General features: G+C 40.1%; 1 protein-coding gene across 17 annotated transcripts in view; it reads right to left on the bottom strand.

Moving 5' to 3' along the window:
* Mpdz (multiple PDZ domain crumbs cell polarity complex component) overlaps window positions 1-27,188 on the bottom strand; it is a 218,880-nt gene that overhangs the window by 3,374 nt on the left and 188,318 nt on the right. For all 17 annotated transcript variants that reach the window (XM_029553939.1, XM_029553935.1, XM_029553941.1 and 14 more), the window contains 14 exons: window positions 18,214-18,306; window positions 18,052-18,126; window positions 16,235-16,400; window positions 14,285-14,430; window positions 13,571-13,654; window positions 13,234-13,427; window positions 10,748-10,895; window positions 7,234-7,320; window positions 5,807-5,897; window positions 4,499-4,542; window positions 3,725-3,847; window positions 2,263-2,367; window positions 1,584-1,696; window positions 658-781 (listed from right to left, as the gene is read on the bottom strand). In XM_029553939.1, the coding sequence (XP_029409799.1) occupies window positions 658-781; window positions 1,584-1,696; window positions 2,263-2,367; window positions 3,725-3,847; window positions 4,499-4,542; window positions 5,807-5,897; window positions 7,234-7,320; window positions 10,748-10,895; window positions 13,234-13,427; window positions 13,571-13,654; window positions 14,285-14,430; window positions 16,235-16,400; window positions 18,052-18,126; window positions 18,214-18,306 (1,593 nt within the window). The remainder of the gene's footprint in view (window positions 1-657; window positions 782-1,583; window positions 1,697-2,262; window positions 2,368-3,724; window positions 3,848-4,498; window positions 4,543-5,806; window positions 5,898-7,233; window positions 7,321-10,747; window positions 10,896-13,233; window positions 13,428-13,570; window positions 13,655-14,284; window positions 14,431-16,234; window positions 16,401-18,051; window positions 18,127-18,213; window positions 18,307-27,188) is intronic.

Genomic DNA, 27,188 nt, shown 5'->3' on the forward strand with positions numbered 1-27,188 from the left:
AAACAGGTATGATATACATTCTGCCCCTTCACATGATAAAACTGAGATTTTTGGTTTTCTCTTGCAGGTGGTATTGTCCAATTTTGTACTCCTTGAAAAATTCTCAACAACAGAATGCCAATCGTTATATATGCTGACATTATTCTTAATGACGTCATCAATATTATAGTATCTTTATTTTTATTTACTTATTTATTCATTTATTTATTTTTGTCTTTTTGAGACAGGGTCTCCCTGTAGCCCCAGCTGGCCTGGAACTTGCTATGTTGATCAGGCTGGCCTCCATCTCACTGAGATCCACCTGCCTCTGCCTCCCAAGTGCTGGGATTAAAGGAGGGTGCCACCAGGCCTGGCTAAAAGTCCATTTCCCGAAGGTAATCGTATGTAACTTGTTTTCAAATGAAGAGGCTTTAAAACAAAAATTCATTAGTATTTTTATGGATATTGTTTCAGCTTATTTTCCCTTAAACATACGGAACTAACCCTCAAATTGGAGAAAAATATCTACTGACCTGTTCCTGCAGGGTGTTCAGAAAGAAAATGACCAACTGTTAACCATCTGCTGTTGCCCTCAGACAATGAACTAATCCTCCAGGTGCTGACTGCTGTCAATGGATGTTTTGTAGGGAAGGGAATGGTTAAAATTTGTAAGCTTACCTTTGCAAACACTGTTTTAACATAAATGGGTAAGTCTCCGTGAGGGCTGCCATATCCTCCCACTATACTGAAGCCTAAGCCATCTGGTCCTCGGTCTAGTGTTACAGACTTACACTGCGAAGGTCTACAGAGAAAGGAAGGAAAAAAAGAGGTTTTCAAGTAAACACACACACGCGCACACACTTTGAATCTGTACCATGTGACTCTAACTAGAGCCAGCCAGCTTCTCTATGTTACTGACAGGGAATATGTTATGGGCATTTGGGGGATGTTTCAATTATCAGTGCATGTGTGCACAGTATCAGAGACTTACATAACCTAATGCAATCCTACTTAGCACCCCAGTTCAATTACTCAATTTACATTTGCCTTAAACTAACATATTTACTGCATGCTCTTGTGGCACAGAAATACTCTTCTTTTTCACTTTATTGAGGAGGACTAAAGTACAGGGATGACAATGAAGCAATTATGGCAGAACTCCCAACCTCAGAGAGAGAAATCAAGAAAAGTAAAGTAACGGCAGCATCAGATTGTTTGAAAATTCAAATGTGCCCTTTATTCTTCCTGTTATCTAATACAGTGAAGTTTTGGAAAAGGACGGCACAAGTAGGTGATGCTGGAAGACTGTAAAGGGTTAGTTCATTTGACCTGCTTCATGCTACACGTGATAGTGAAACGAGTAAATAACTCTCAAAAATCAGAGCTGGAAACAAGGCAAGGGCAGTAGGCAGAGCAGACCATCTACAGTTCGTCCATCATTGACCAGCTGCAAGTCAAAAGCACATGAGTGCCGTATTTCCTATTTCCTCTTCTAATATTTTACCTCTGCGAGAGTGCTAAAACTTTGGAACGGAGACTCCACTGTTGGGACGATCTGACTCAAAAGCAAAAAATGATATGCCACCTATAACATATGAGCTCACCCCAAATCATCCTGAAATATGCTGCTTGATGTCAGTCCAGTAAAAGAAAGAGCAGGATTGGCAAGGTCCTGCTGATGACCGGTGACCACACTCACATCTCCTCCAGCAACCACCTGTGTGACAGAAGAGTCAGGAGAAATCACACGCATGTGGCCACAGAGGCCCCTGGAATTTCCTCCAGAGAGAGAACTTAGATTAAAATATGTATTTTATTACCTGTTTGATCACAGAAATGATTAAAATACAACCAAAAGAAAGGAATTTCACAATTACCAGATACCTTTCAACTAACTGTCCAGACAGCAAAAATATTCTAATTCAATTCTACAATGTTCTTTGATGCTTTTCAATCATACTCTCATATATAATTATTTTTCAAGACCTTTAGAAGACATGCCACTAACTCAGCAGTTAAAAATCTAACAATCATTTACTGCTAAGGCCCTGTATTTTTCTCTTTAGATATAAAATGTGAAATAATAAAGGCATCAGGATAAAATAGTGTAGTACGTGTCTCATAATGCTTTCTTGAAGCTCTCAATTTAATCATTTATGTTCAAGGGATACATTAAATAAAGTAATAGCCAGAGATTTAATAATTTTTTTCTATTTTAACATCAAAGATCCTGCAGCCTCAAGCTACCCATGTTCTGAGCACTGCTTGGGATAAGAACCTCACCTGCATTTCAATGGTGCCAGAAGCACTTTTCAGTAAGTTAACTGCCTGTGTGTGAGTCATCCCCTCCGTGGACGTGCCGCAGATAGTGACAATCCTATCCCCAACCTGCAAGGGAAAGAAAAGCCACCTGCTAAAGCAACTGTGCAGAGTGAGGCTCTGAGACCAGGGCGGTCTTTCCTTCCTTTCCATTCACATCACATCTATAGTACCCCAGACACTGAAATATAGCCAAGGAAAGCATCAAGTCGAACCAGCAAGCCAGAGAGAGGCGGTACATACTGACTCCTGTAGCTTTGGGGAGGGAGAGCCGCGGGAATTCCTTGACTTCACTTCTCCTCCATAAGGCGCTACTTCTTATTGACATAATAAAATACTAGTATCATTTGGAAGCCAGAATTTCCCTGGATATTATCACCATAGATAGTTAGATGAGGCTGTAAATCAGAGGTTGGCAAACGAAGGACAGCAGGGAAAACCTGGCATACTGCCTACTTGGGTTAATAAAAGTTGGTTGGACAATGGCCCTGCTTATTTGGCTGTTTCACAGGGCAAAGTTGAGCAATTGTAAGAGAGTCCTATGTTCGAGTCTAAAGTGCTCACTGTGTTCCCTACAGGAAAGTTAATCGACCCCTGTAGCACTATGTGTATAATCATTTTCTAAGTACCTGTCAAAAAGTTTGAGGCCAAAATAGTGCTGAACCATTCTTTGGCTTAGGTTACTTTTAACAGATATGGTTATACTGGAGACCTTGTTTATAGCATAGGGCATAAGAGATCTTACTTAAGAGAAATTGAATGCTTTACAGGAATGCACACTGTGTTTGGTGCCTGGCAGTTCAGTGGGGCGCCATCACAGGGCTCTACATTTGGACAGTCCCCCAACTCTGAAGGAAGTTTGATATATTTTACAGCATTTTAAATCATATTTGCATTAAACTTCTTGCACTTAAGTGTCTAAATTTCTAGAAGAGTAGTCACATTGCAGATAAGAGTGCTATTTATATTAAAATGAATGTAGATATTTTTTAATTTAATAAGGCTAAATCAGCATTAAACCAATGAAACATATAATGGAAAAGGGCCCCTTCATATTGTGGCATTCTGAACCCGTTTTGGTTTCCTTCCATGTGTTCCATAGAATCTCATACATGTATCAAAAATGGGGTCTAAATATGATTAAGATGTACCACATGAAATGCAATAAAAATATTTATTGAAAAAGATTGAGACAACTCTCTGCCTTCCCTCATAATTTCCTTACAAATTCTCATTTGATAGCATTGTTTTCCCTTCTGTTTTGATACTCCTTACCTTTATTTAAAGTAAGCTCCATAGCTTCATTAGCTGACTTAAAAGCAGACATAAACATTGAGAACTGTCTGGCGGGAGGCTAGATTGAAAGGTTATAAAGAAAACATTTGCTAGATCTGGTAGGCTGCTGTGGTTTATCAGCAGAACTTACTCTGAGTTTCTGGGTTTGAGCGGCAACACCATTTGGGTGCATCATTGCAATAAATATAGGAACATCACCAAGCGGGCTGCGAACGCCTCCAGCAATGCTGATCCCCAAAGAGTCCGTAGGTCCCTGCCATGGAAAAGATACAGTTTGGTCCAAGTGATATGAAACGGGTGGAAAACATCATTCAAGAAAACTGCTTTACCTTATCTGACACAAGGAGTTTGGAAAATAAGCAACTGTTTGGGAAGTAAGGCAATCAACACACACAAGGCTGATAAAAGTCAGGTAAATTCAGGAAGTGAGAAGACCACAATTTGTGGAATCAGAGGGGCCTGAGTTCAAAGTAAGGAACCTGTGCTTCCAATGCCAGGCGGGAGTAAACACACTTCCTAAAACAGATCAGTGGGTCTTCAATGAGCACTAAGCTTGTGATGACTCACAATGCTGAGGAGACTGTGCGGCAGGCAGTAAAGGCTCAGCAGGGCACAATGCTTTTATCTTTTCCTGTGTGCGTGATATGTCAGAAGGAAAGGCCTGTTTGTCAATATGACAGGTGAGAGGCAGGAAACTGTTTCATGTGGGGCCAGACTGATACCATTTCTGGTAGTAGAGAAAATGTAAACACTAACTTTTCAAATGCAGTATTATGTCTAAGAAATCTGGAAAAGATTGAAATGCATTATTTCTAGCGGTTACAATATATATGCGTATTAATGGGTTTTATAAAACACTCAACAAAAAATAAAAACGAAGATGCCTTTGGAGGCGCCAAATTACCTTTTTTATTTCAACTGTTCTTAATCCTTGTATTTCAGATGCTACTGTAAGGGCAAAAACATTAAAAATATGGCTGTTAAACAGGTTTATGCGCACTACAGTTTTAGCTACTGCACAGTGCTGGATGGTGCCACATGGGCTTTATTTAATAAAGGATGCACTCAGTTACTAGCAGCCCACATGATTTAATCCATCTCACACAGAACTCTCTTTCCCCATTTGGAGCCATGTGCTGTTTCTTCTTTCCCTTCCAGCTTTGGTTGTCTAACCTTACAATTCGCTGAGTGGGTTACGTACAGATGTGCTTTGGACAGTAAGACCTTCACACAACTGAGAGATAGTTATGGATGAGTTGAAAAAAAACCAATGCCCTTAAGGGTCTAAATTTCTAGAATATTAGTCACATTGCAAATAGAGACTGCCATATGGTGAGCTTCTTCAATTTGAATAGCTCCCCATCAGCGCTCCATGCCAGAAACCCTTTGCACCATGATTTCATGTAATTAAAACACTGGAGGATTGTGTCAGTTTTCTCAAAATCTTTGTCATCTTCATGGAAAAAAGGGCGGTTTCAGTTAGTGGTGATTTCTGATTGACTGAAGTTATATTCAACATATAACAGGGATAAAATCAAATACACTACTCTTTGTGTTAAGAAAAGTTACAGAATTTTGATAATGTTTCTATAACTTGTAAACATCAAATGGGGAAACTTGCCCAAGGCACAGCATCACACGTTAGGGTTTTTGGCCAGTGTCACATGTTAGGGTTTTTGGCCACGTCACATGTTAGGGTTTTTGGCCAGCATCACATGTTAGTGCTTTTGGCCAGCATCACATGTTAGGGCTTTTGGCCAGCGTCACATGTTAGAGTTTTTGGCCAGCGTCGCATGTTAGGGTTTTTGGCCAGTGTCACATGTTAGGGTTTTTGGCCAGCGTCGCATGTTAGGGTTTTTGGCCAGTGTCACATGTTAGGGTTTTTGGCCAGCGTCGCATGTTAGGGTTTTTGGCCAGTGTCACATGTTAGGGTTTTTGGCCAGCGTCGCATGTTAGGGTTTTTGGCCAGTGTCACATGTTAGGGTTTTTGGCACAGCGTCACATGTTAGGGTTTTTGGCCAGCATCGCATGTTAGGGTTTTTGGCACAGCGTCACATGTTAGGGTTTTTGGCCAGGGTATGCTTTGTATCGACATCAGGGCATGGGGTGGTTTGGAGGAGGAAGAGGGCTCAGAGGTAAACACACAAAAATCAGTCTCAACAGCCCAAATCCAGAGGCACAAATCAAGTCTAAGACATCAAACCAAACTTACACACATTCTTCTTTGAGTTACTTTCCAAGGATTCGGATGAGTTTATTCCAGGAAGGGGAAGACTGAATGATGATAGGCTGCCTTCACTCATCTACAAATGTGCAACAACGATTACAGAAAGTTTTGGGAAATTATCATTACCCCAAATAATACTTATTTTGCAATTCAAGATATGTACTTTATCTAAAGAGAAATACTGTTAAACAATAGTAGCATTTGGTAACTTTAAGGGCAATTTAAGCATAATTCTTTATTTATTTTTTCTTTTGGTCTTTTTGAGGCAGGGTCTCCCTGTGGCCCCAGCTGTCCTGAAACTCACTATGTAGACAAGGCTGGCCTTGAACTCGTAGAGATCTGCCTGCCTCTGACTCCCGAGTGCTGGGAGGAATAATAAATAATTGAGAATAAAAGGTCGGTCAAAGTTAATTTTAGTGGTCTAAAATTTTATCTAAAATTTGAGTGACTTTCATAATTTCACTCAGGCTAACTCTCTCTAAAGTTACAGAGCTACACAAAGACTGGGACTTAGACACTGTAGAACAAAGGCCAGTTAACTGGAGCCATAGAATAGTTATAAAGGTAGTTAAGTAATCTTTATGGACACATTCATGAACATGGGTTTCTGTCATCCAAAGACAAGTCTGAAGTGAGATGCTTGGCAACCATCAAATTATTTTTTATATTTTTCTCTCTGTGTGTTTGTGTGCACATGTATTTTCATATGCATGTGTATATACAGGTGAATGTGCATGCACATGTAAACAGGCTTGTGTGTGAGCCAGAGGTTGACATCAGGGATCTATCTTTCCTCAGAATCGTCCACCTTGAGATTTTAGATAGGTTCCTCAATGAGACTCAAGGATTGCCTGTTAGGTTTTAAGCTGGCTGATCAACAAATGCCAGGGATCTTCCTGGATCTACTTCCAAACACTGGGATTACCACAAAAACTCGCTTTTTTATGTGAGTTTGGGGATTGAACTTGAGTCCTCCAAATACTGTACCAACTGAGCTACCTCTCCAGCTCCAAAAATCAAACTACTGGGCATCATATTCTATATAGAGAGAAAAGCATTTATGTTCACCTATCTGGAATTTTCCAGTTGAATACTGATTGATGGCTCTTTTACAGTACCTTTAAAAATGTGCCATCTTGGTAGGCTTTGCAAATATTAATTAGGTAGCTAGCTTTTGAGATTATGGAAAAAGAATGCTTGAAGCAAAGTTCCTCAGAACAGCTGGGACTCGTGTTCTACCCTGCCCTCCTGCCTACGGGTTCTGTTCTTCCCTGTTTCAAAGCATGCACTCAGTTACATATTGCTCGAGGACTAACCCTAGTCTGTGACCTTAGGCAGACTGTGCCTAGGCCATCTTTGAGCAGCTTCTGGCTTGTGGACTGGCTGTCTTGAGGTACCCCAGAGCTACCCACCTGGCTGCTTTGAGACGGCCTCCTCTCTGAGTGGAATGGACCAGCTTTGAGTCTTCCCACTTCCAGGGTTACTGTGCCCAGGGAACACTGGAGGGAGAGGTTGTTTATGGAAATGTTTAAACCAAAATTCTAGAATCATCTTTAGGGAAACATAGTCTTTACATTTTGAAAGATATTTTCCTTTTTATAATTTCCATGGACAGAGTAACTCCAGTCCTCTGTGGAAAATGGCTTTTAAGAATATTTAAACTGATAAAAATAACAAGGAGCAGCAATTTCAGTATCTATCTTAGTATTTCACCATTTACAAGGAGATTATTTCCACTAAGGCAAACTTAATCTAAGAATTAAGTAATTTCTCATGAAATACAATGATTATGGGTGAATGAACTGAGAAACTCGGGGTTTAAAAGGCAAATAAAAGCACAACTCATTCTTCCCTTGATAGAAGGGCTACTCAGGTAACTCAGTAAAGCTTCCTTGATGTACTGTAGCTGACTAGATCTATCACACAATACTTGAGTAAATATTGCTACAAATACAACATAGGAACTGGAGATTATTTTATTGCAATCCTTTACAAATAAACACCAGCAGGCAAGAAGGGCAGCTGTGGAAGTAGCACAAGGAGGTGTTGGAGACTGTGGGCTTCTGGAGACACACGCTGGCTTACGTTGAGACTGCGATCCACTAGTTGTGTGACCGCAATGATGCCTAATCTTGACTTATTTGCTATTCTGTGCTTTAAAATTTAGAGCACTGATGCTTATGATAAGAAACCTATATTCAGTGCTTATGGCAGAGTCTAGAAAAGTAAGTGCTGGGCACTGACACGAGTATACCACATCTGAGGGAGCATGAGGGAAGTGTGCTCTTTAACCACATGGATCGGGAAATAAACTGAAAGCTCAAAGCTGCGCCTGCAAGGTGGGTTTTATTTGTTCTGCTGCTTCAAGGTTTTCGTAGCCTAAGGACTTAGTAGCTCTTCTCAGACCTATTTAGGTTTTCATCCTGTATAACTGCAGAGGATAGCAAGTCCACAAACCATGTATTTACTATGCAATGCTATAACTCATCTACTGAGGACCCACTTCTTTTAAAGTTCAAGCATTGTAACTATAATTTTTTTTAATTAAGGTAATTGTTCCATGATAAAAGCAAATCACTTTAATAAAAATTTGAAAATAAAATGAGAAAAAGGGGAGAAAATGGAGGGTAACTGCAACAATTATCTCATAATTACTGTTATGAAACATGTAGGACTTAACAGGGCCTGGTGGTGAAGGCTATCTGGGAAGCTGAAGCAGAATGGTTACTGGTCAAGGGCAGCCTGGGCACCTTAGCCAGACTAACTGAGAACACAAAGCACATGAAGGGCTGTGGATTCAGCTCAAGAGGGCGAGCACTTAGCGTGGGACAGCCCGAGTTTCAATCCACAGTACAGTAAGAATCTTGTTGACTAATGCTCTCTACTGAATCCATATTGGGGGTTAATAAAGACGTCGTGAAAATCATTTTAAATAGACGAATGCCTGTAATGCAACTCTGGAATGCACACCAAAGTGGATGTAATTTTTGTCAACTATGTTGCTTACAATTTTCCTATTATTACAAATGACACTTCAATGAAATTTATGTGTATGTTATTTGTATGCTAATTATTCAAAATAAAATCTCGGTAAGACAAAACAGCAACAAGTAGCGGCAAAGAGAACACACAGCATGTCAATAATTAAGGCTACCATTATATATTGCCAAACTGGTCCTAATCTAACGTCCGCTTCTGGCTCTCATGGGAATTACGCAGTATCAGTAAACTTACATACATCATACAGGTAGGCAAAGCACTCATACACATAAAATGAATGTTTAAAAAGGAGATGACTTCCACCTTTACCCAGAGCTTTCTTTGGAGGATATCCACTATACAAAGTGAAATATACTTAAGCTTTGAATGATACCCAGGGCTGGGGCTTTATAACTGCCACAGTGATTACCAGTGAAGGTGCCACAGGTGAATCTGCATTAAATTACCTTCAATGCATCAGGACAACAATGATGATTTTCTATTCATTTAAGATGGCTCAGTGGCTAAGGGCACTGACTGCTCTTGCAGAGGACCCGGGTTCAATTCCCAGCACCCACATGGTGGCTACGAACCATCCTTAACTCCAGTTCCAGGGGAACTGAAGCTCTCTTCTGACCTGTGCAGTACTGCATGACACGGGTGCACTCACATACATACAAGCGATACACTCATACATATAAAATAAAAGTAATAAATAAAATATCTTTAAAAAAATAGATCAACAGCTTTGAGTAAAAATGAGAATTGGGCCAAACACTCCCTCGTGTGAATGAAAGTGAAGTTCAGTGTCAAAGAATTAAACTATCAACTATGTTGTGCCCAGAAAGGGGTTCAAAAAGGGCTTGGGAAGGAGAGAAAATGTGATATCCTGCGGCGTTGTGAGAACCCTGGTGGCCTCCTACTGCCTGAGAAGAACGTCTTCACTTAAACCAGGTCACAGGGATAACCCAGAAACATAGAAGGATAGATGCTCAGCTTGTTGTGGTCTGACTACATGTTTTCCTTTTAATACTCATCTTAAACATAAAGATCTACTATCATTTTAGGTATTCAAACACTAACTTATTATACATAAAACAACACAGCCATAAATTTACTATTTAGAAATCTGTAAATCAGTAAAATATGGTATCATACTTCTTTGTGTTTTGTCCTGGATTAATTGGAACTTTATTCGTACAGGTAAATAAAATCACATAACTCTATAGAACAGAACAAATACCGACTTACATGATCTCTATATGAAAAGGTGTATGACGTATCAGTGAGAAAAAAGCAATGGTGTTCCCTAAAATATGCTACAACACTTGGACATGTACATGGAAAAATATATTGGAGTCCTTGTGTCATTCAGAAAAAGTATAGGTGGATTAAGGTCTTAAAAGAATGAAAGAAAAAATTGAATATAAAGAAGATATATACAATGTTTCCTTACTTTGCCCTGGGAAAATGTTCTTTAATTAAGATCAGAGCATGGAAACCATAAAGAAAAAAATTATAAATTTGGTAAAATTTAAACAAAAATCTTCTGATCATCGGAGCCAGTAAGACAGCTGGGTGGGAGTTTCTAATGTTTTCCCTCTCACAACGAAAATTAGACAAATCATTCACAGACAAAATTATGTTTATTTACACTAGGGAATGCAGGAAAGAAATGACAGCACTTACACAGAGTTCAGAAGTGATAAGAGATGCACTGAGGAGCACACGGAGAGTAGATCTGCACTGCCTGCAGTGCCCCACACCCTAAGCTTGGGCAGAAAAGAGAAACAAACTCCTCTGGTTGGTGAAGAAAACGGCAGTGAGTACCAGACTTCTCCAAGAGCTCCAGCACCAGGCCAGGGACACTGAACCTTGGCTACCATAACTGTATTTGATTTGAGATGACTAGTAAACGCGGAAATCATTTTTGTCACTTGATTTTACCTTCAGCAGAGCAGCCACTGCTTCCTGGGTAGCATTCCGGACATCCTCCCCATTCACCATTAGTATCTGGTCTCCCTGCATCAATCTCCCATCAGCATCTGCAATTCCTCCCTTGACGATATCCGACACAAATACTCCAGTGTCGTTTCTACAAACAATGTTGGATTTCAGTGTTAGGACTGTGTCTGAACTACAATGCAATGATTATTTAATTAAAAGTTCACTTTCTAAAGTGAAAATTGTCTCTATTTTTGAAAGTTTGACAGTTTTGAGCAATGCTGGGGCAACTCTGTTAGAATACATTTGCTAGAACAGTGCGTTATATCTTAACAGTATTTCATAGATTGAAATCTCTTTTACAAGCACAGTCTTCACTGCCTACATCCTCTGAATGCATGGGTGCTATTATGCTTATTTTATAGACCATACATCTAGCCAATGGTAAACTGGCACTCAAGAGTCCGCTGCTGGGTGCCAAGTACACCGTTCTGTCCACACTTCAGTGAAGCCTTCAGCAGATACTGACCTGTGGACAGGTGACTATGCTGAGATCATCGTCAACTTCATTAACATTATTGAAAATAAATAACAGATATATATCCCAAATCAAAACTGTTTGTTATTTAAAACTCAACCATCATTTCTGGCATGTCTCTTAGGTCATTACAGTTAACTTTCCTATACAAAAGATTTAGTCAAAATGAGAAAATATTAATCTTAATGTTATCCTTTCACAAAACTGAAAAAACAAATCCCTGAAATCTGCTGCTAAAATATAAGGCTACCGTAAATAGTAGTGTACAGTAAACGCTGAATTGTGCCACATGCTCCTACATACCTGGACCTCAAACATTTCATCACTCCTCCCTTTGATCCCAAGCTTTCCCATTTTTAAATGGGTTGTTGGATTAGATGGTTTTTAAATATTCTTCCCAAAGGGTCATATATATATACATATATAAATTATTTTTGTGTATGTGACAGGGTCTCCCTGTAGCCCCAGCTGGCCTGGAACTCACTATGTAGACCAGGCTGGCCTCATACTCACAGAACTCTGCCTGCCTCTGCTTCCTGAGTGCTGGGATTAAAGGCATGAGCCACCACCCCCAGCATACTATTAGTTTCTATAGTGTTCTGAGGACCTCACAGAGTGTACCTAAAATGAATTTTAAGTGTATTTGTTTCACAAGATGCTGTATTCCAAAAAGGAGAGTAAGTTTTCAGACACATTCCTACTGAGATTCAAATAACATGCCGTACTTTCTTTGTTCAATAAAAAAAGAGTTAGGTCTTTGCGTTTCACTGAAAAACCAAATTGGTAAAAATGACCCTTTAATTCCAACACAGAAGTGAAGCTGCAGGTGTGCAGTGCTTTGGGCCTTCTGAAATGGGCTCTGACATAAAGGCCACAAGTCCATAGACTGGTGACTCGCAGAAAACTGCTTTGGCATCATGAGGCTTACAGACTGCACATGACAACCAAGCCACGGCAGAATACAGAGCTGCCTTCCCCCAAATTAAGAATTCATTTGCTGAACTATTTGACAGATTAGAATTCTGAAGGCCTTAAGCACAAACACAAAAATGCTTATGGAACTTATCATTGGTTAATAAAAATTATAAGCATTTGTTAATCTTAGTTATATACAAATATTCTTTAAACATTATACATGTTTTTGAATAGTTGGGAACTGAATCAAGTATGGTCAGCAATCTGTGCCGTCCCGAAAGCTGGGGGCATGCTCCTTTCATGCCTGACCCTAGTCCCTGACTACCTAGTCGGCGCCCTCCATCTTCCTTAATAGAAAAACTATCAGTTATCACCGTTAGCCTTGGATTAGACATGTCTTTCTTAAAACATTTTCCTAGTCCACTTCCCTTAAATCTAGGGAACGCCTTTGCTTCCTGGACTGCCCAAATGTGTCTTTTCAATATCAACAAATTTGTTTGCTATAAGAATATATTAAATTCTCATTCACCAGAGCATGAATTTTTAAAAAAGTTACTTAAAAAATTTTGTATTATTATTAAAATATGTATGCACATGTCTGTGTGTGTAAGACGTGTGTGCAGGTGCCTATGGAGGCCAGAAGAGAGTGTCAGATTCCTTAGAGACACAGTTATAGGCAGTTGTGAGGTACCCGACAAGGGTGGTGGGAACTGGGCCCTAGTCCTCTGGAAAAGCATTACTAGATGCTGAGCTACTTCTAAAGCCCCCGAGTGTGAATTTTCTGAGGTCAAGAATCATTTATTATTTAATTCTGCTCTTCAGAATCTAATGCACCTAGCAGACAGCTCATATCAAATGAACTTTTATTGAAGAGTTTCACAACCCTCCAATACCAACATACAACATTCACATTGTTTTTTATGTTTCTTGGTGATTGGGCTAACGACAGCTGCTCACGAAGCAGAAGTCATACATCGATTCTACTGTGGCCGTGATCAGTTCCAAAGGGATCCTGGGTTTGTTCTCTCCAACACACCTTTTGCCAACAATACTCAATCCCAGGCCTTTTCCAGGCCTCTTCTGCAGCTCTACAGTGAGTGCATCACACACATCCTCCTCTTTGTAAGGGGCCTCATCTCGGTAGAGTGTCAGCCGCACTCTCTGTGGCGTCTGCCTCAGGACATTGATGGCTTCATCGTGTGTGGCCTTTCTTAAGTCAATCCCATTCACCTGTACAGAAATGAGATGCTGAGGGTGAGGAGTTAAGAAGTGAAGAAAAAAGGGAGGAGAGAGCAAGCAGGAAGACAGGAGGCAGGAAAACCCATCCTCCCACTGATGCAGGCCGGTCTAGGTCAAAACTGAGAGCTGTGTACCTCTAAAATCTGGTCTCCAGCCCACAGTCTTCCATCTTTACATGCTGCTCCTTCTTCATAAACTTCATGGATAATGATGGCACCCTAGGCCCAAACACAACATACCTGTGCTTTATCCACTCTCCCTAGGAATTCTGGGAAGAATAGCACCCAAAGACACTGTACTTTGATAGACAGCCAGAAGTAGCACGCACTTGCTGGGTTTGTATGTAGGTGAGTCATGTATAATTTAGAAGCATGTAAAAATACAAGCTTTGTTAATAGGCTCAAAGAAGTATATTATTTCTACTGACTGAGAAATTGAAAGAGAAACAAAGTTAATAAAGCATAAATGAATAAATAGAGACACAGCACCACTTCTATCCACAAATGGAAAGAAAGCCTTTTAAAGTCTTTTTCCCCCTCTCTCTAAAGTATTTCACACTCATCTCAATACATAACTAAGTCAAACTAGATATTAGTAAAAAAGATATTAAAATATGCCAAGGATCAGTGGACTGACACAAATGTTCTGAACACAAAAACATAACAGACTTTTTGAGTCAGTGCTGGCTTATTTGAAGTCATAATCCTATAAAATGAAATAACAATGACATGTTTTTCTCAGCCTTTATGTCAATCCCATTTAATAAAATGGGCAGAATACTCCTCATCATGGTCTCTCAGGATGATCTGAGGGGGCTTGAGGCAAAGTACCTTTGGGTGGGTACTCACCAGCAGTGTGTCTGACCCCCCAACAATGCTCAGGCCCAGCCCTGTTCGCCCCTTGGAAATCTCAATTGTTGTTTCACAGCCAGGGATGATGGGGCAGGCGGTAGGATCAGAGGCAAAGACTGCTGGTGTTGAAGACCTGCTTGTACCTAGACATGAACTTAGAATGAATGAGACGCCCACAGGAAAACTGACTAGAAAGCATTCCTGTCAAATTCAGCACGTAGGCTGCCTTTAAGGATGGACAAAAGGAAGACACTGGGGTTATTTTTAACCAAAGATATCAAAGCACTATGACTAAATCATCATTGTTAAATTCTGTGCTGAGTGTAATATTACTCATTCATTTTCCTATGCCATTTTTTTGTTTTTTTAATTACTGGCGGTAAAAAGGACAGGATATGAAGGGAAATGAACTGAAAGTCAGGTCGTACCCTAGTGTGAATTTAGGAGTCTGCATTCACCAGAGGCAAACACATTTCTCATGGACAGGCATTTGTGCAGACTGGAAGCACATTCAGAGAACCAACCACACAAAGCACAGCATTAATTCTAGTCTTGGTCCCTGCACCCCAGTTTTATGGTTTTTCTTTTCTTTTTCTTCTTATCCTCAAGTATTTCTTCTTATGTAATCAATTCTGAGCATATCTGCATATACAAAAATGTATGTATAAATATTCACATTATTCATTTTCTATTTTTCTCCCCGTCTTGCTTGATGTTTTTATAAACTCTGACATCCAACCTTCCTGCGTATAGTTATGAGTTGAATTGAGAATAACAGATGATAAAAAAACAAAGAGCATATAATTCCACACCTGTTTCGGGAGTGTTCACGTTGTATCATATGTTTTACAATACAACACAGAGCACACAGCAGAGAGCTTGTTTTCAGAAAGCTAGGGCTCCTGTTGAGTAGAGTGTGCGTTAGACAAGATGTTCCCTTTTAGGAAGTCAGAAACAGACTCTGTTCTTACTCCAGAAATGGTAAGAACAGGTGTATGATATTTTCATTTATGCTAAGCTTTCGTTTAGCATTTCATATTTTTATATACAATGCTATTTAGGAACCAAGATAAAATGAGAAAATTGTAAGACATTTTACTGGCTAAATCAGTGAACTATTTAGCCATTCCAAACACAGGATCACTTTTATTAGAGATGAGAATTTGTTTGTAGGTCAAGAAAGAGTATCTCTTCTCCTAACCTGCTGTAGAGAAAAGCCAACATTTAAATCATTCTTTAAAATGATGCCTTAGAGAGTTGAGAATTTATTATTTTATTTTGTACTAGTATACTTTTTCTAAAAAGTAACTAAAGGAATAATTTGCCTCCATATACTAGACTAGCAGTTTAATGATACGCTAAAGTTTCACCCCACAGTCCACAATGCATCTCTTTCATCTCATTTGATAAGAGCTTCTGGCATCCCCCAGCTCTTGAACTTAGACCCATTATTATATGGCAATAACTAGCATTTCAAAGCTTTTAAAGACAAGCAGTATTAATCTTAGTTGTGAAAGAGGATCATTAAACACCCATTCTACACTCAAGGAAACTGAGGCCTAAAGAAGTTCTCTTTCCATTATACAAAGAGAAGCTAAAAAATGATATTTCTAATTCGTTAGTTAAACAGCTGTATTTTTATGTACCCTCAGCAAGAACTTGAGAGCAAAGACCATTCCCTTGGTCCAGGGAGGAAGAGGCTGAGGCAGGAGTGGGCAGGTGGCTTCCTAAGGCATAATGGTTGAGTAGTGTACAGCATCTGGGTTTATTGCTCCATGGTCTATGCTCCCCTGATTTTTCCCCTTCTCTAAGCCATCCTCTCACCAAAGAGTCCCTGACTTCAAGGCCCTCCAAACAGTGCTCTGCAGGTAGGCACCTGCTCTGAAGGAGGGCCCTCTGTTGCACTTGCCCTACATGTATGCAGGAGTTTCAATAGCCAGCCCTTACTTCTGATGGGTTCTGGGTCCAGCTCTGGGATGGCAGGAGACTGGGAGCTGTTTCTTCTTTCTCCACTGGCTGCAGTAGTTGGTGCAGGAACAGCCTGGGAACCTGGATTATCAGCTCGAATGGTCAGTTTTACGGTTGTCTTTGCTGTCTTCAGAAGGTTAATAAACTGACCAGAGATTAGTGTGGAAAAGAACACAATTCAAAGACAAATGAGTAGACGTATATAAATAAAAGTCACCAGAACTGCCGGAATCTCTTTTGTACATCTGTGTGCATGCACATTCACGTTCATGTATGTGCATGTGTGCCCATGTCTGTGTGTGCATGTTTGCATGTATGGGGCATGTAGAGGCCCTAGGACAACTTTGGGTGTCTTCTCAGGGCCATTACCTTGGTTTTTATTGAGGCAGGGTCTCTCACTAGCTTAGCGTTCACTGATTAGATTAGTGGGGCTGGCCAGTGAGCCCCAGGGATTTGTCTGTTTCTGCAGCCCCAGTGCTGGACTACAAGTGCATACCACCCCCACCCACACCCCTTTTAAAAACTGTAGGCTCCTGATATCAAATCTGGGGGTTTTTTGGCTTATTTTTATTTATATGTATGAGTATGTTATCTGTGTGTATTGCACCATGTGTGCGGTGCCTGTAGAGGCTAGAAAAGAGTGTCAGATCCCCTGGAGCTAGATTTACATGTAGCTGTGAGTTGCCTGATGTGGGTGCTGGGAACCAAATCCAGATCCTCTGCAAGAGCAGCAAGTGCTCTAATCTCTGTGCCATCTCTCCAGCCCCTCAAACTTGGTTTCTTATGTGCTTTACCCACTGCGATAACTCCTCAGCCCCAGAACTGCTGGGGTCTAAACTCATCTGTCATCAAGAAAAACAATTTCCTTGTGTGTTTAGAGGCCGAAAAAGAAATTCTTCTAGTTTTTCTCTATTTCTTCAACCATTCAATGTAGATTACAGTCGTGATTAATTTTCTCTCCTTCTGGACTAGTTCTGACAAGATCCTTATGGTAATATACTGGGAAAGGGATTTTCAATATTGTACATTTTAATTATTCTTGTCCATTTTCCTGGATCTTGAAACCTTAGAAGAGACATGAGGTGTTTTACCTACTTTCTGGTTCTGTGAGGAACCTGAAGCAGATCACACAATTACTTTTAATAAAAACAGGAACACACTAACATGCACATGTTAAAATCAGGGGAAAAAACTATGTGACAGAAAAGCCCAGGCAAATGGAAAGTTAAAAGCAGATGTACAGGTTAAAGGACCGATATAGTTACTACAACTGAAAAATTTTAAAGTGGCTTTAAGCTTCTTAAAGCTTATGTACAACTGGAACTATGGCCAGCTGCCATGGAACGGAGAAGAAAAGAACACCAGATCCCAGGGACACAACCTTCTTCCTGGCACTGACATATTAATGGCATCAGTGAGACTGCAGGACTAGGAGTTGCTCAACACCATCAGATGACAGACACGCAATAGCTGAGTCTAACATCTGCTTATATAACAGTATGTACAGTGACAATTTATAGGAGTAAATATAAGAAATATATTCCTTTAGTCTTAACATGAAGTGAGCCACTGTTCAGTAGTTCCAAGCTTTCTCAAGGGAAAACTAAAACATTAATCAAAAATGCCTGATGGATATCGAATAATTTACCAGTCAGAATCATAATATCATTCTGATTAGGAAATAGAAAAAAATATATTGGGAATCTTGACCACCGCCCCCCCCCTGCCCCCCGCCTGGCCTAAAGTCAGCCAGGCCTTAAGCTGACAGTGCCACTGGCTTTACGGTGCAAAAGTACCTTTTCAACAGGATAGCCAAAGACAACTTCATCATCTACAGCCAAGATCTGATCTCCAACTTTGAGGCGTCCATCCTGAGGTGAAGTGGGGAAGATGCTGAGTCACTTTCCCAGAGAAATTCCCTGCCACCACGTTAAGACAGTGAGAAGGTAAAGTCACACCTCGGCTGCTCCCCCATGCTCCGTCAGACTCTTTACGACGACTCCATTGCGCGTGTCTTCCTCACTGATAGCAATGCCCAAACCCCCTTGATCCTAGGAAGTAAAAGACCAACCAGGATATGTGAAACATTTATTTTTATCCAAATGGAAAGGTATATGACCATAATGTCTGAACACAGTCTCTACCCAAGGGCTACAAAAGCAACTGCAACTGTTCACATGTCACCACTCTTTACCTCCCTCCAGCAGTCCATCCTGCGTGCAAGCCAGAGACAGTACTGGCTTCCAATCCACCTTCTATCAAATCTAGGTATGTCAGGAACATCTCGCAATACCCCCACTGAAGAAAAAAAAAAATCTCAATTTTCTTACCTAAAATAAATTGAAATCACAATAGCACCTCCTTTTTAGTCAGAAAGACTTTATTAAGACAGTAGGAATTTAGTGATTGTTTATCTATCACCCACTTCCATCTTACCCGCCATAATAGTGAGTAGCTTCTCATTAGCAAACCTAGCTTCTTCCTGCCCTGCCCTACCCTACCAACTGTCTCCACAGTGTCCTTCCTTCCCCTCACACCTAAGCTTATCGCCTCTTTCCTGCCTCCTATTTTGAGTGGAGATTTTAAAATATAAGCGGAAAATCTTGATGTCCTCCCTTTATTTTATTTTATTTATTTGGTCTTTTTGAGACGGGGTCTCCATGTAGTCACAGCTGGCCTGGACTCACTATGAAGACCAGGCTGGTCTTGAACTCACAGAGATCTACCTGCCTATGCCTATGGAGTGCTGGGATTAAAGGCCTGCGCCATCACACCCAGCTCTGATGTCCTCCCTTTAAGACAGAGAGCCTAAGAGGATGGGTTAGATTTACTGACTTGATCATAGCAAAATAAGTGACAGAATGAAATTTCAGCTGGGTCACAGAAAGATAACAGGGCTTTTTCCTTGCCGGTTTACTTGGCTCACTAATTCCGTGGGAAGCCAGCTGCTACGGCAGTGAGGTATTCAGCAGCCCTACAAGGAATAAACAAGGTCTCTTGTCCATAATTGTCCAAGAAAACCATCCTGGAAGCAGGAGCAACAGCCAGCCACAGTCCAACTTTCCAGGGGGCTGACTGCGGCCCTTACTGGCAGTTTGGAGATTCTAAGCCTGATTGTCCTGTTGAAGTGGTCTGAATCCCCAAACCACAGAAACCAAGACAAAACAAATGTTTGTGTTTATTAAGTTTTATGATGATTTGTTATATAGAGAAGAATAAGAAGCTCCACAGACATAATTTGAGTAACTCCCTTCAATTCTATAGCCCCACTCTAGTCCCTGGTTGGAGTGGGCATGTGACCTGGGCTATACTGTTTGAGAAGACTCTTATGTCTCCTCACAACCTTATGTGAAAGAGGTGCATGGGCCCTAGCTATGGCTGGCAGCCATTCTAGGACTACAAAAAAGATTCGTTTGGGGATCAACAAACAATGGGCCTGGCTATGCAGAAAGACCCGACTGAGTGCAGGAATCAATTACCCTTCAAGACTGCCAACCACTCACCCAGAGTCCACAGATCCTTTTCTCTGATTAAATCTGATGAGTTATGTTTGTTTGTTTGTTTTTAAATAAAAAAAAAACACTAGAAATTCCAAAAGAATCATACATACATCTGTATGTACAAAAAGTCCTAATTCTGCTTGGACCATCACAGAAATAAGTAGGCACACATATTGTAGACAATGTACTACAGTCAGAAATGTAGAAGGAGATGTGAGAAAGGAGAATAGGCTGTAGGTGTGTGTTTTCTTACTTAACTTTGCAGCCTGCTTATGCCACAGCCTATGAGGTCCTTAGCTGGAGAAGATAGGAGAAATACTTTTCTGAGCTAGTTATTGAAATGCCACCAGAGTGTACTTACTGAGAAGTTATATACCTATACAGCTAGAAAACTGTCAACAAGAACCAGTAAGATGAACAAACTACTACTATTAGAAAGTGAAAAGCTCTCTAAACTTCACAAGAAAATTTGCAATTGTATTTGAGGATTTTCGCTATATAAAATTATATGAATGTGAAACAGATCTCTGACAATCATAAAACATGCCTGCTATGATGTATAGTTTTTCTGGTGTAAACAGTGCTAAAAATAAATTTTGGGTCAGAAGTGTTTTCTGATTAATTGAATTAGCATCACAGGAAGCCACTTTCTGTTTATACTTGTGTTTCCCCTTAAAAAAAAAAGTTTAAAAGAAAGGATGATACTTGATCTGTCAAGGTTTCTAAAACAGCACTAGCATTTTAACTTTAGGGTTTGAGCAGATGAACCTAGTGGAAACCTCTATAGTGGGCTTCCACAGGCCACCTAGAAAAGCTTTTGTGCCAGTAACCCCTCTTCTGCCACAGCCTCTCATCCCCCACCCCATTAAACCTGTCCTATCCATTATCCCCTCTCCCATTTATAGCACTGCATTCTATCCCCCCTCACAAGCCACCTCTTACAGCTCCTTACTAACTTCATGATCTCTAAAGATTTTCCAATTGAAACACCCTGTCTTAGTTTGTTCTCTTCATTGCTGTGACAAAAAACTCTGACCAATACCAACTTGGGGAGGAAAGGGTTTATTCAGCTTACATCTCCCAGGTCACAGTTCATCAGGGAGCCTGTGGTAGGAACTCAGGGTGGGAACCTGGAGGCAGGAGCTGGAGCAGAGGCCATGGAGGAGCACTGCTTACTGGCTTGCTCCCCTGGCCCTGCTCAGCCTGCTTTCTTATGCAACACAGGCCCACCTGCCCAGGGGTGGCACCACCCTCGTGGGCTGGGCCCTCCCACATCACTCATCAATTAGATGCCCCACAGACATGGCCACAGGCCAGTCCAATAGAGGCAATTCCCGAACTGAGGCTCCCTCAACCCAGGTGTGTCAAGTTGACACTAAAGCTATCCAGCACACAACCTTTCTAAAGATTCAAAGCTAGTATCTATTTATGACAAGGGACACATGACGTTCGTCTTTTTGAGTCTAGGTAAAAAGAACTTAAACATTTAATCCAATAACTCTAACTGACACCACAGGCTAGCAATGAAAAGCCCAGTGCTAGGAATGGACTCCCTATTTTACAGTTGTTGACCAGAGAGATAGCATAGATTCTCAAACAATAATGGCTATTGCCATTGCATTTGGTTACCCACCAGTCCTTGAAAGTAAGACTCTTGCTTTATACTCCACACACCTGAGTCGCAGAACACACAAGGAAAAATCCGTACTGACCTACTGACCTTGAAGCTACATTTCTGCTGGAAAATTCTCATAGTCCAAGAAGAAGCTATGACTGTTACTGGTAGAGAAAGGTAATCATCAGTCTTACCCAGCTGTGGGTCCTCAAGCTACCATAACAACTAGCTTGGCAAAATATGCTCACTGGTACAACAGTGGCACAAATATTATGCAAGTAACCAACCACCTTCTAATTGGATTTAACACGCATTTCACAATAGGAAGTTCATATCTGAAACTGTTATTAGAACCAAGAACCTTTGGCTAAACAAAGTCACAGGTCATAGGGCAGCACCTACTGCTATCATTCTGTTAAACAGAAATAGTATTAAACAGATCCACAATAGATTAATGCATCTTTTAATTCTAACCAGAGAAGGTTCTTCTTACAGCAGATAGCAATTAATACGAGACCCACAAATGGTCTACATGTGGAGAACGAGACTGAGGGTGCTCAGTCCTAAATGGCACACCTATATCATATCCTTTCCTTCCAAGGCTCAGAGATCATTGTGGAAGAGGGGGCAGAGAGACTGTAAGAGTCAGAGATGGTAGATGAATACAAGGAAACTGTGATGTCTGGACACCACAGGGTAGTTACAAATATGACCTCACAGCGCTTATGACAGCATGCACAAGATCTGTGCAAACAAGTCAGACAGGAGCCCACCATGGACAGGGGAGGTGGACAGAAAGCCCCAGCCTTAGCTGAGGCTCTTGTTGGCAAATGATAGATGCTGGGACTGGGAGAGTCAGTTTTCTTTGCTAGATACCTGGTTGGTTGACCAGACTCCAATGGCTATACCTATATCAAAAAGCACTTAGTAAATACAGATTAGAATCTATAGGCCTTTTAAAAAGGCAGATAATAATAGAGGACATAAAGTCAAAATGAGAGGGTAATAAGATTGGGGTGGAAAGAAGGGAGAGTATCTGAATATGATCACAATACATTGTATGAAACTCTTGAATAAATAAAAATATTTTTAAAATAGTTGGAACATGTATTGACTATCCCAGTGAGGTGGCCTCAGGCAGGAAAAGTATCAGTTAAAAGTAGGGCAAAAACACAATTTTCCAAGGTTATTAAGAACTGAATGATGTAATGAGCAAATGTTATATTACTATTAAATTATTTTTTCAAATAATTAAACCTAATTTTAAAAATTGGATAGTTTGGTGACAAAGGACTTCATATGAGTTAAAGGTGTTTGAAATCTCTTCTGTCTTGGCCTCACTATGTTTCAGTCCCATGCCATCTCACAGTGGAGCTAGGCAGGCACAGCTTACTGGATGTGCAACTGATCATTTTTAGCAAAGAACTCCATAAAGGAAGCTTTCCAGGACACATTCCATAGGCCATTAAGAACCTATATGAAATATTTATGAAAATAAGTATGGGAACTTGCTCTATAAATGCTTCATAAAAGCTGTTTTATTTACTCCTCACAATAGTACCTCTAATATGAATCCATTACTTTCTTCATCTTACAGCCAAGGCAAGCGAGCCCAAAGAGCTTAATGACTTCACAACACACTGAAAATGATTAGAATCATGATTGTTTCTTTGTCCTGCTTACTTAAAAGAGTCCTAAAAATTCTCTTTATTCTTTTGGCAGTCTATCAAAACACACATTCCAGTTCCCTGGCATTTTACTTTATCATAAATCTGCATGTAGACTGAAGCTTTTGTGGACAATACACTGATGTTCTCCAAGGCCTTCAAATTTCAACTGTCAGCAACACACTCCGGAAGGGAAGGACATACAACAGACATCTATGAACGAATCATCGGAAAGTAAAGGCAAGGAGGAAGTTTATGCTGTAGAATGAAGGAACCTTTCTTGCTCACTATCTCATTCAATCCCAACAGTTTAATCTAGGCAGCCCCAGTTACAGAAGACAGGGAGGGCCAGTGAGCTTAATCAAGTGTCTTATCTAAACTCTTTCAGTGTGTGAGATGAGTTTCTCCTAGAAAAGCATAGGCTTCTGTCCAGACCATAACCCAACACCAAGCCAAGGAACACTGAATTACGTTTGGACAGTCAAAGTTCTAGAAAAGTTCTGAGTAGGGTATGAAAAGGATGAGAACATGAACAGACACCTCAACAAAGTGGACTCAGGCATGAGAAAAATGCGCCAGTGATGAGACCTCCCACCTACTAACTAGGACAGTCATGGTAACCTTCAATACTTAGTATATACACATGCCATAGTAACCTTCAATACTTAGTGTGTACACTCCAAGTACAAGACACTTTCCATAGCCTATCTTTTCTTAATTAAGTATGCATATTTAATTCTCACTATAACTATGTGGTGAGTGCTCTTTATCAACATTTCATCATGGAATGTGGAGCATCTCCCAAGCTCCTACTTCTAGACAATTGATGGATGCTGGGAGAGGGGGAGTCAGTTTTCTATAAAACATGGCTCCTGTTAGGCCAACCCTACTCCTGAAAATAGCCGCATACCCATGAGCATATGGGCAGCGTACACTGGATTCACTACCAAACAAAAAAAAAGCACTCAGGAGGCAGAATCAGGCAGATCTCTGTGAGTCTGAGGCTAACCCTCTCCCTGCCCCCTAAAAAGAAAGAATATACAGGGATGTGGAGGTAGTGAGTGAATATCTGGGACAAGAAGGGAGGAAGAGGGGGTGAATCTGATCAAACTATATTACACACATATAGGAAATTCTCAAAGAATTAAGAAATATAAAATACATATATTAAAACGACCACAGCAGCCTACCTGAAGACATAAAACTATGCAGTCATGATATTTTTCCGACAGAGTCTGGCAGTGTGTCAGGAAATATGCTAGTATATAATTCATTTAATCTTTACAACTGCCTAGGACTGTTAGAGTCCAGGTCTGGAGAAGACCCTCTCCCAGTGTAGAAGAGCCTCACAAAAAAGGCCATGAGGGTCCCCTTGCAAAACAGGAACTGGCCAGACAGCTACATTTAGAGCTGTCTCAACACAAAGCTGTTCCCCAGATAATTTTGGAAGATAAATAGGTCCATGAACCCAGACCCAATGATGTAAGAGCTGTCTCAGTTCAAGCTACTTCCCTTGAAACTGTAAAGATTATTTTTGCCACCTTCCATGTTCCCCAGCCCCCTTATAAGAACTTCCTCAGCTGTCGAAGGCTGTTGGCTGCCTTTCTCTCCCCAACTGTGCTGCCAGCCACCAGCAATCCTAAGAAATAAACTTTGCTTTACTGGAGTTTTACGTTTCCTGTGGCTATTTCCTGCCCAGCTGTCAACATATGGTGCTGAAACCCTGAGAAGAGGAATGACTGGGTTATTTATGACCCAGTTCCTGCTTACCAAACCACGTTACTGACCATGCACTCCTACAACCAGCTTGCCTACACAGCTCCCACCACTCACCACATCAGGCCTGGGATTAGAGATTATGAGTCCATCTGCATTCCTCACCCTCTGACAGAGTTTAGGTAAGTGCTCTCCCACAGAGCTCTGGATCTCTGCTCTCTCTCTTTCTCCCTCTCTCTCTCTCTTCAATCTCCCTCTCTTCTCCCTCTCTCTCTCTCCACTAAGACTTAGATGGCTCTGGAGCTCCTGGAGCTTCCCACTGGACCCAACGGACTCCTTCCTTCTCCCTTCCTTTGCCATGGGCTTGGAAGCTTGTCTGTCTTCCATCCTTCTCCCTGTCTTTGTCCTTTTCCAGGTTCTTCCTCACCTTGCTCGGGATGATTTCTGATATCGTTCTATCTGAGTTTAGGTCTCTTTTGCTTCCATCCTTTAATCAAAGCTCTCTCTCCTTCTCCCTCTAACCAGTTATGGATTCCGTACACAGGAAAAATGCTCCAGATCCTTCTCCTCTCTCCCCCTCCTATAACTCTTGTTCTGCTTCTAAACCCAGCTACAAATGTTTAGGCCTCTGTAAGTCTACCTGCTTTTCTAAATTTTTCAGAGAAAAACGTCTTGTTTATATCCTTATTTAAATGTGCTTTCATTGATGCTTTAGGTCGCCCAGCATCTTGTACTTCTTTAGTTTTCTCTAAAGCTGTCCACTCTCCATCACATCTCTGTCCTCCATGCAGGCTCTAAAGCTACATTACATCATGCCTATGTCCTAGAGCTTCTGTTTTAAATTCTTCGATAAGTAAAAAATAAAAAAAAACTTTAGGGGACACTCTTTCTCCTCATATCATCTTGGTAACCACTAAGGACCCCCAAATCCTAATAACTTATTACTTGCTCATGTGAAATGTTTTACAGGTGCTCTGAATTGGGCAGGTAAACTTCTTTATCTGTTTTACTATCTTGCCTCAGGGTATTCAGGGCTACAAACTGCAGATGTTCAACCACAAGTCCTAATCCTCTTGTCATTTTTGTTTTGGCTTTCATCTTGGATTCTTGATCAGATCATTAAAAAACAACAGATTTTAACAGTTTCTATTGTCTTACAACAAGGTCAATACATTTTTATATCAGACTAAGGAAATAATGCCACAATGAAAGTTTAAATTTTAACACTATTTTAAACTGTTTCTAAATGGGATTATTTTCAGTACTATTTGCATTTTATTTATTCTTAACCTAAAGTGTTAATGTTTCCTTTTCGTCCTTCCTGTCTCCTCTGATTTAAGTTATGCTAATAACATAACTTTCCTGGGTTTCATATGTAAAGGCATCTCCCTCTGTAAGAAACATTAAATATTCAAAAATCTGTAAAACTTAAAAACTTGGTTTATGACAAGAAATTCTAATCTTTTAATCCCACCACACCCTGTAAGACTTTTGTTCAAGAAAAGGCCATGATGCATCCTGAACCTGATGGTCTAGAACAGCTGAGCTCTTCTCTCTTTAAACAGATTCCTTTAAACATCTTTATATGAAAGTAAAATCTGCCTTGCCAAGTTACTTGGTTTGTCCATATATTCCTTGTATTGACAGGGTTCTTAAATAATTATTTGGCTCTTAAAAGATAAAAAATGCTACTTCAAATTTATATGACAAACATAATCCTTTCTTTTACACCACTAAGTCTTTAAAATATTAAAGAACTAGAGATATAAGCTTTCTGCCTTCTACTCTTTGATGCACCTAGATTTCATGTGATTATGGTATCTGTGTCTGTTGTAATTGTTTTCATGTATTGTTTGTGTCAAAACAATTTTTAAACTATGGCCATTATAGCTTTGTTTGCTTTCTCATTGTTTTATTGTGCACAAAAATTCTTGGTTTTATTTTTGACATGACTAACCAAAATACATGTGTACAAATTTATAAATATTTTGATGATACATTCAAAGGCCTTATAAATGGGTACCCTAATTATTTTAAAATCTATTAAACAGTGTCTTCAAGTTTATTAAATGTTTCACAAAACTTTCAAATGCTGATTACCTATACAAAACAACACCTAAACTGTTTATATAAAATCTTATTTGTTAAATACCTTTTTTGGTTTTAGTCTACTTTCAAGATGTTTTAAGATGTATTCATTTTATTTGTCTACTTCAAAGGTGTTTTTGGTTTAAAAATAATAAACCACATTCTCAAAAATAATAATGACAACATCTTAGTTATTAAAATCTACCTTATACATAATTAGATATGTATACACAGTCAACATAAATTTATGTTTCTTAAAATTAATTTATTTGGTATCATATTGACATATAAGTCAAGTCTCATACAAACTAAAAATGCTAAATTAACACCAAAATGTTTTTTTCAGC

The sequence above is a fragment of the Nannospalax galili genome, unplaced genomic scaffold, assembly GCF_000622305.1.
Source record: "Nannospalax galili isolate Female #2095 unplaced genomic scaffold, S.galili_v1.0 scaffold663, whole genome shotgun sequence".
Taxonomy (NCBI): domain Eukaryota; kingdom Metazoa; phylum Chordata; class Mammalia; order Rodentia; family Spalacidae; genus Nannospalax; species Nannospalax galili.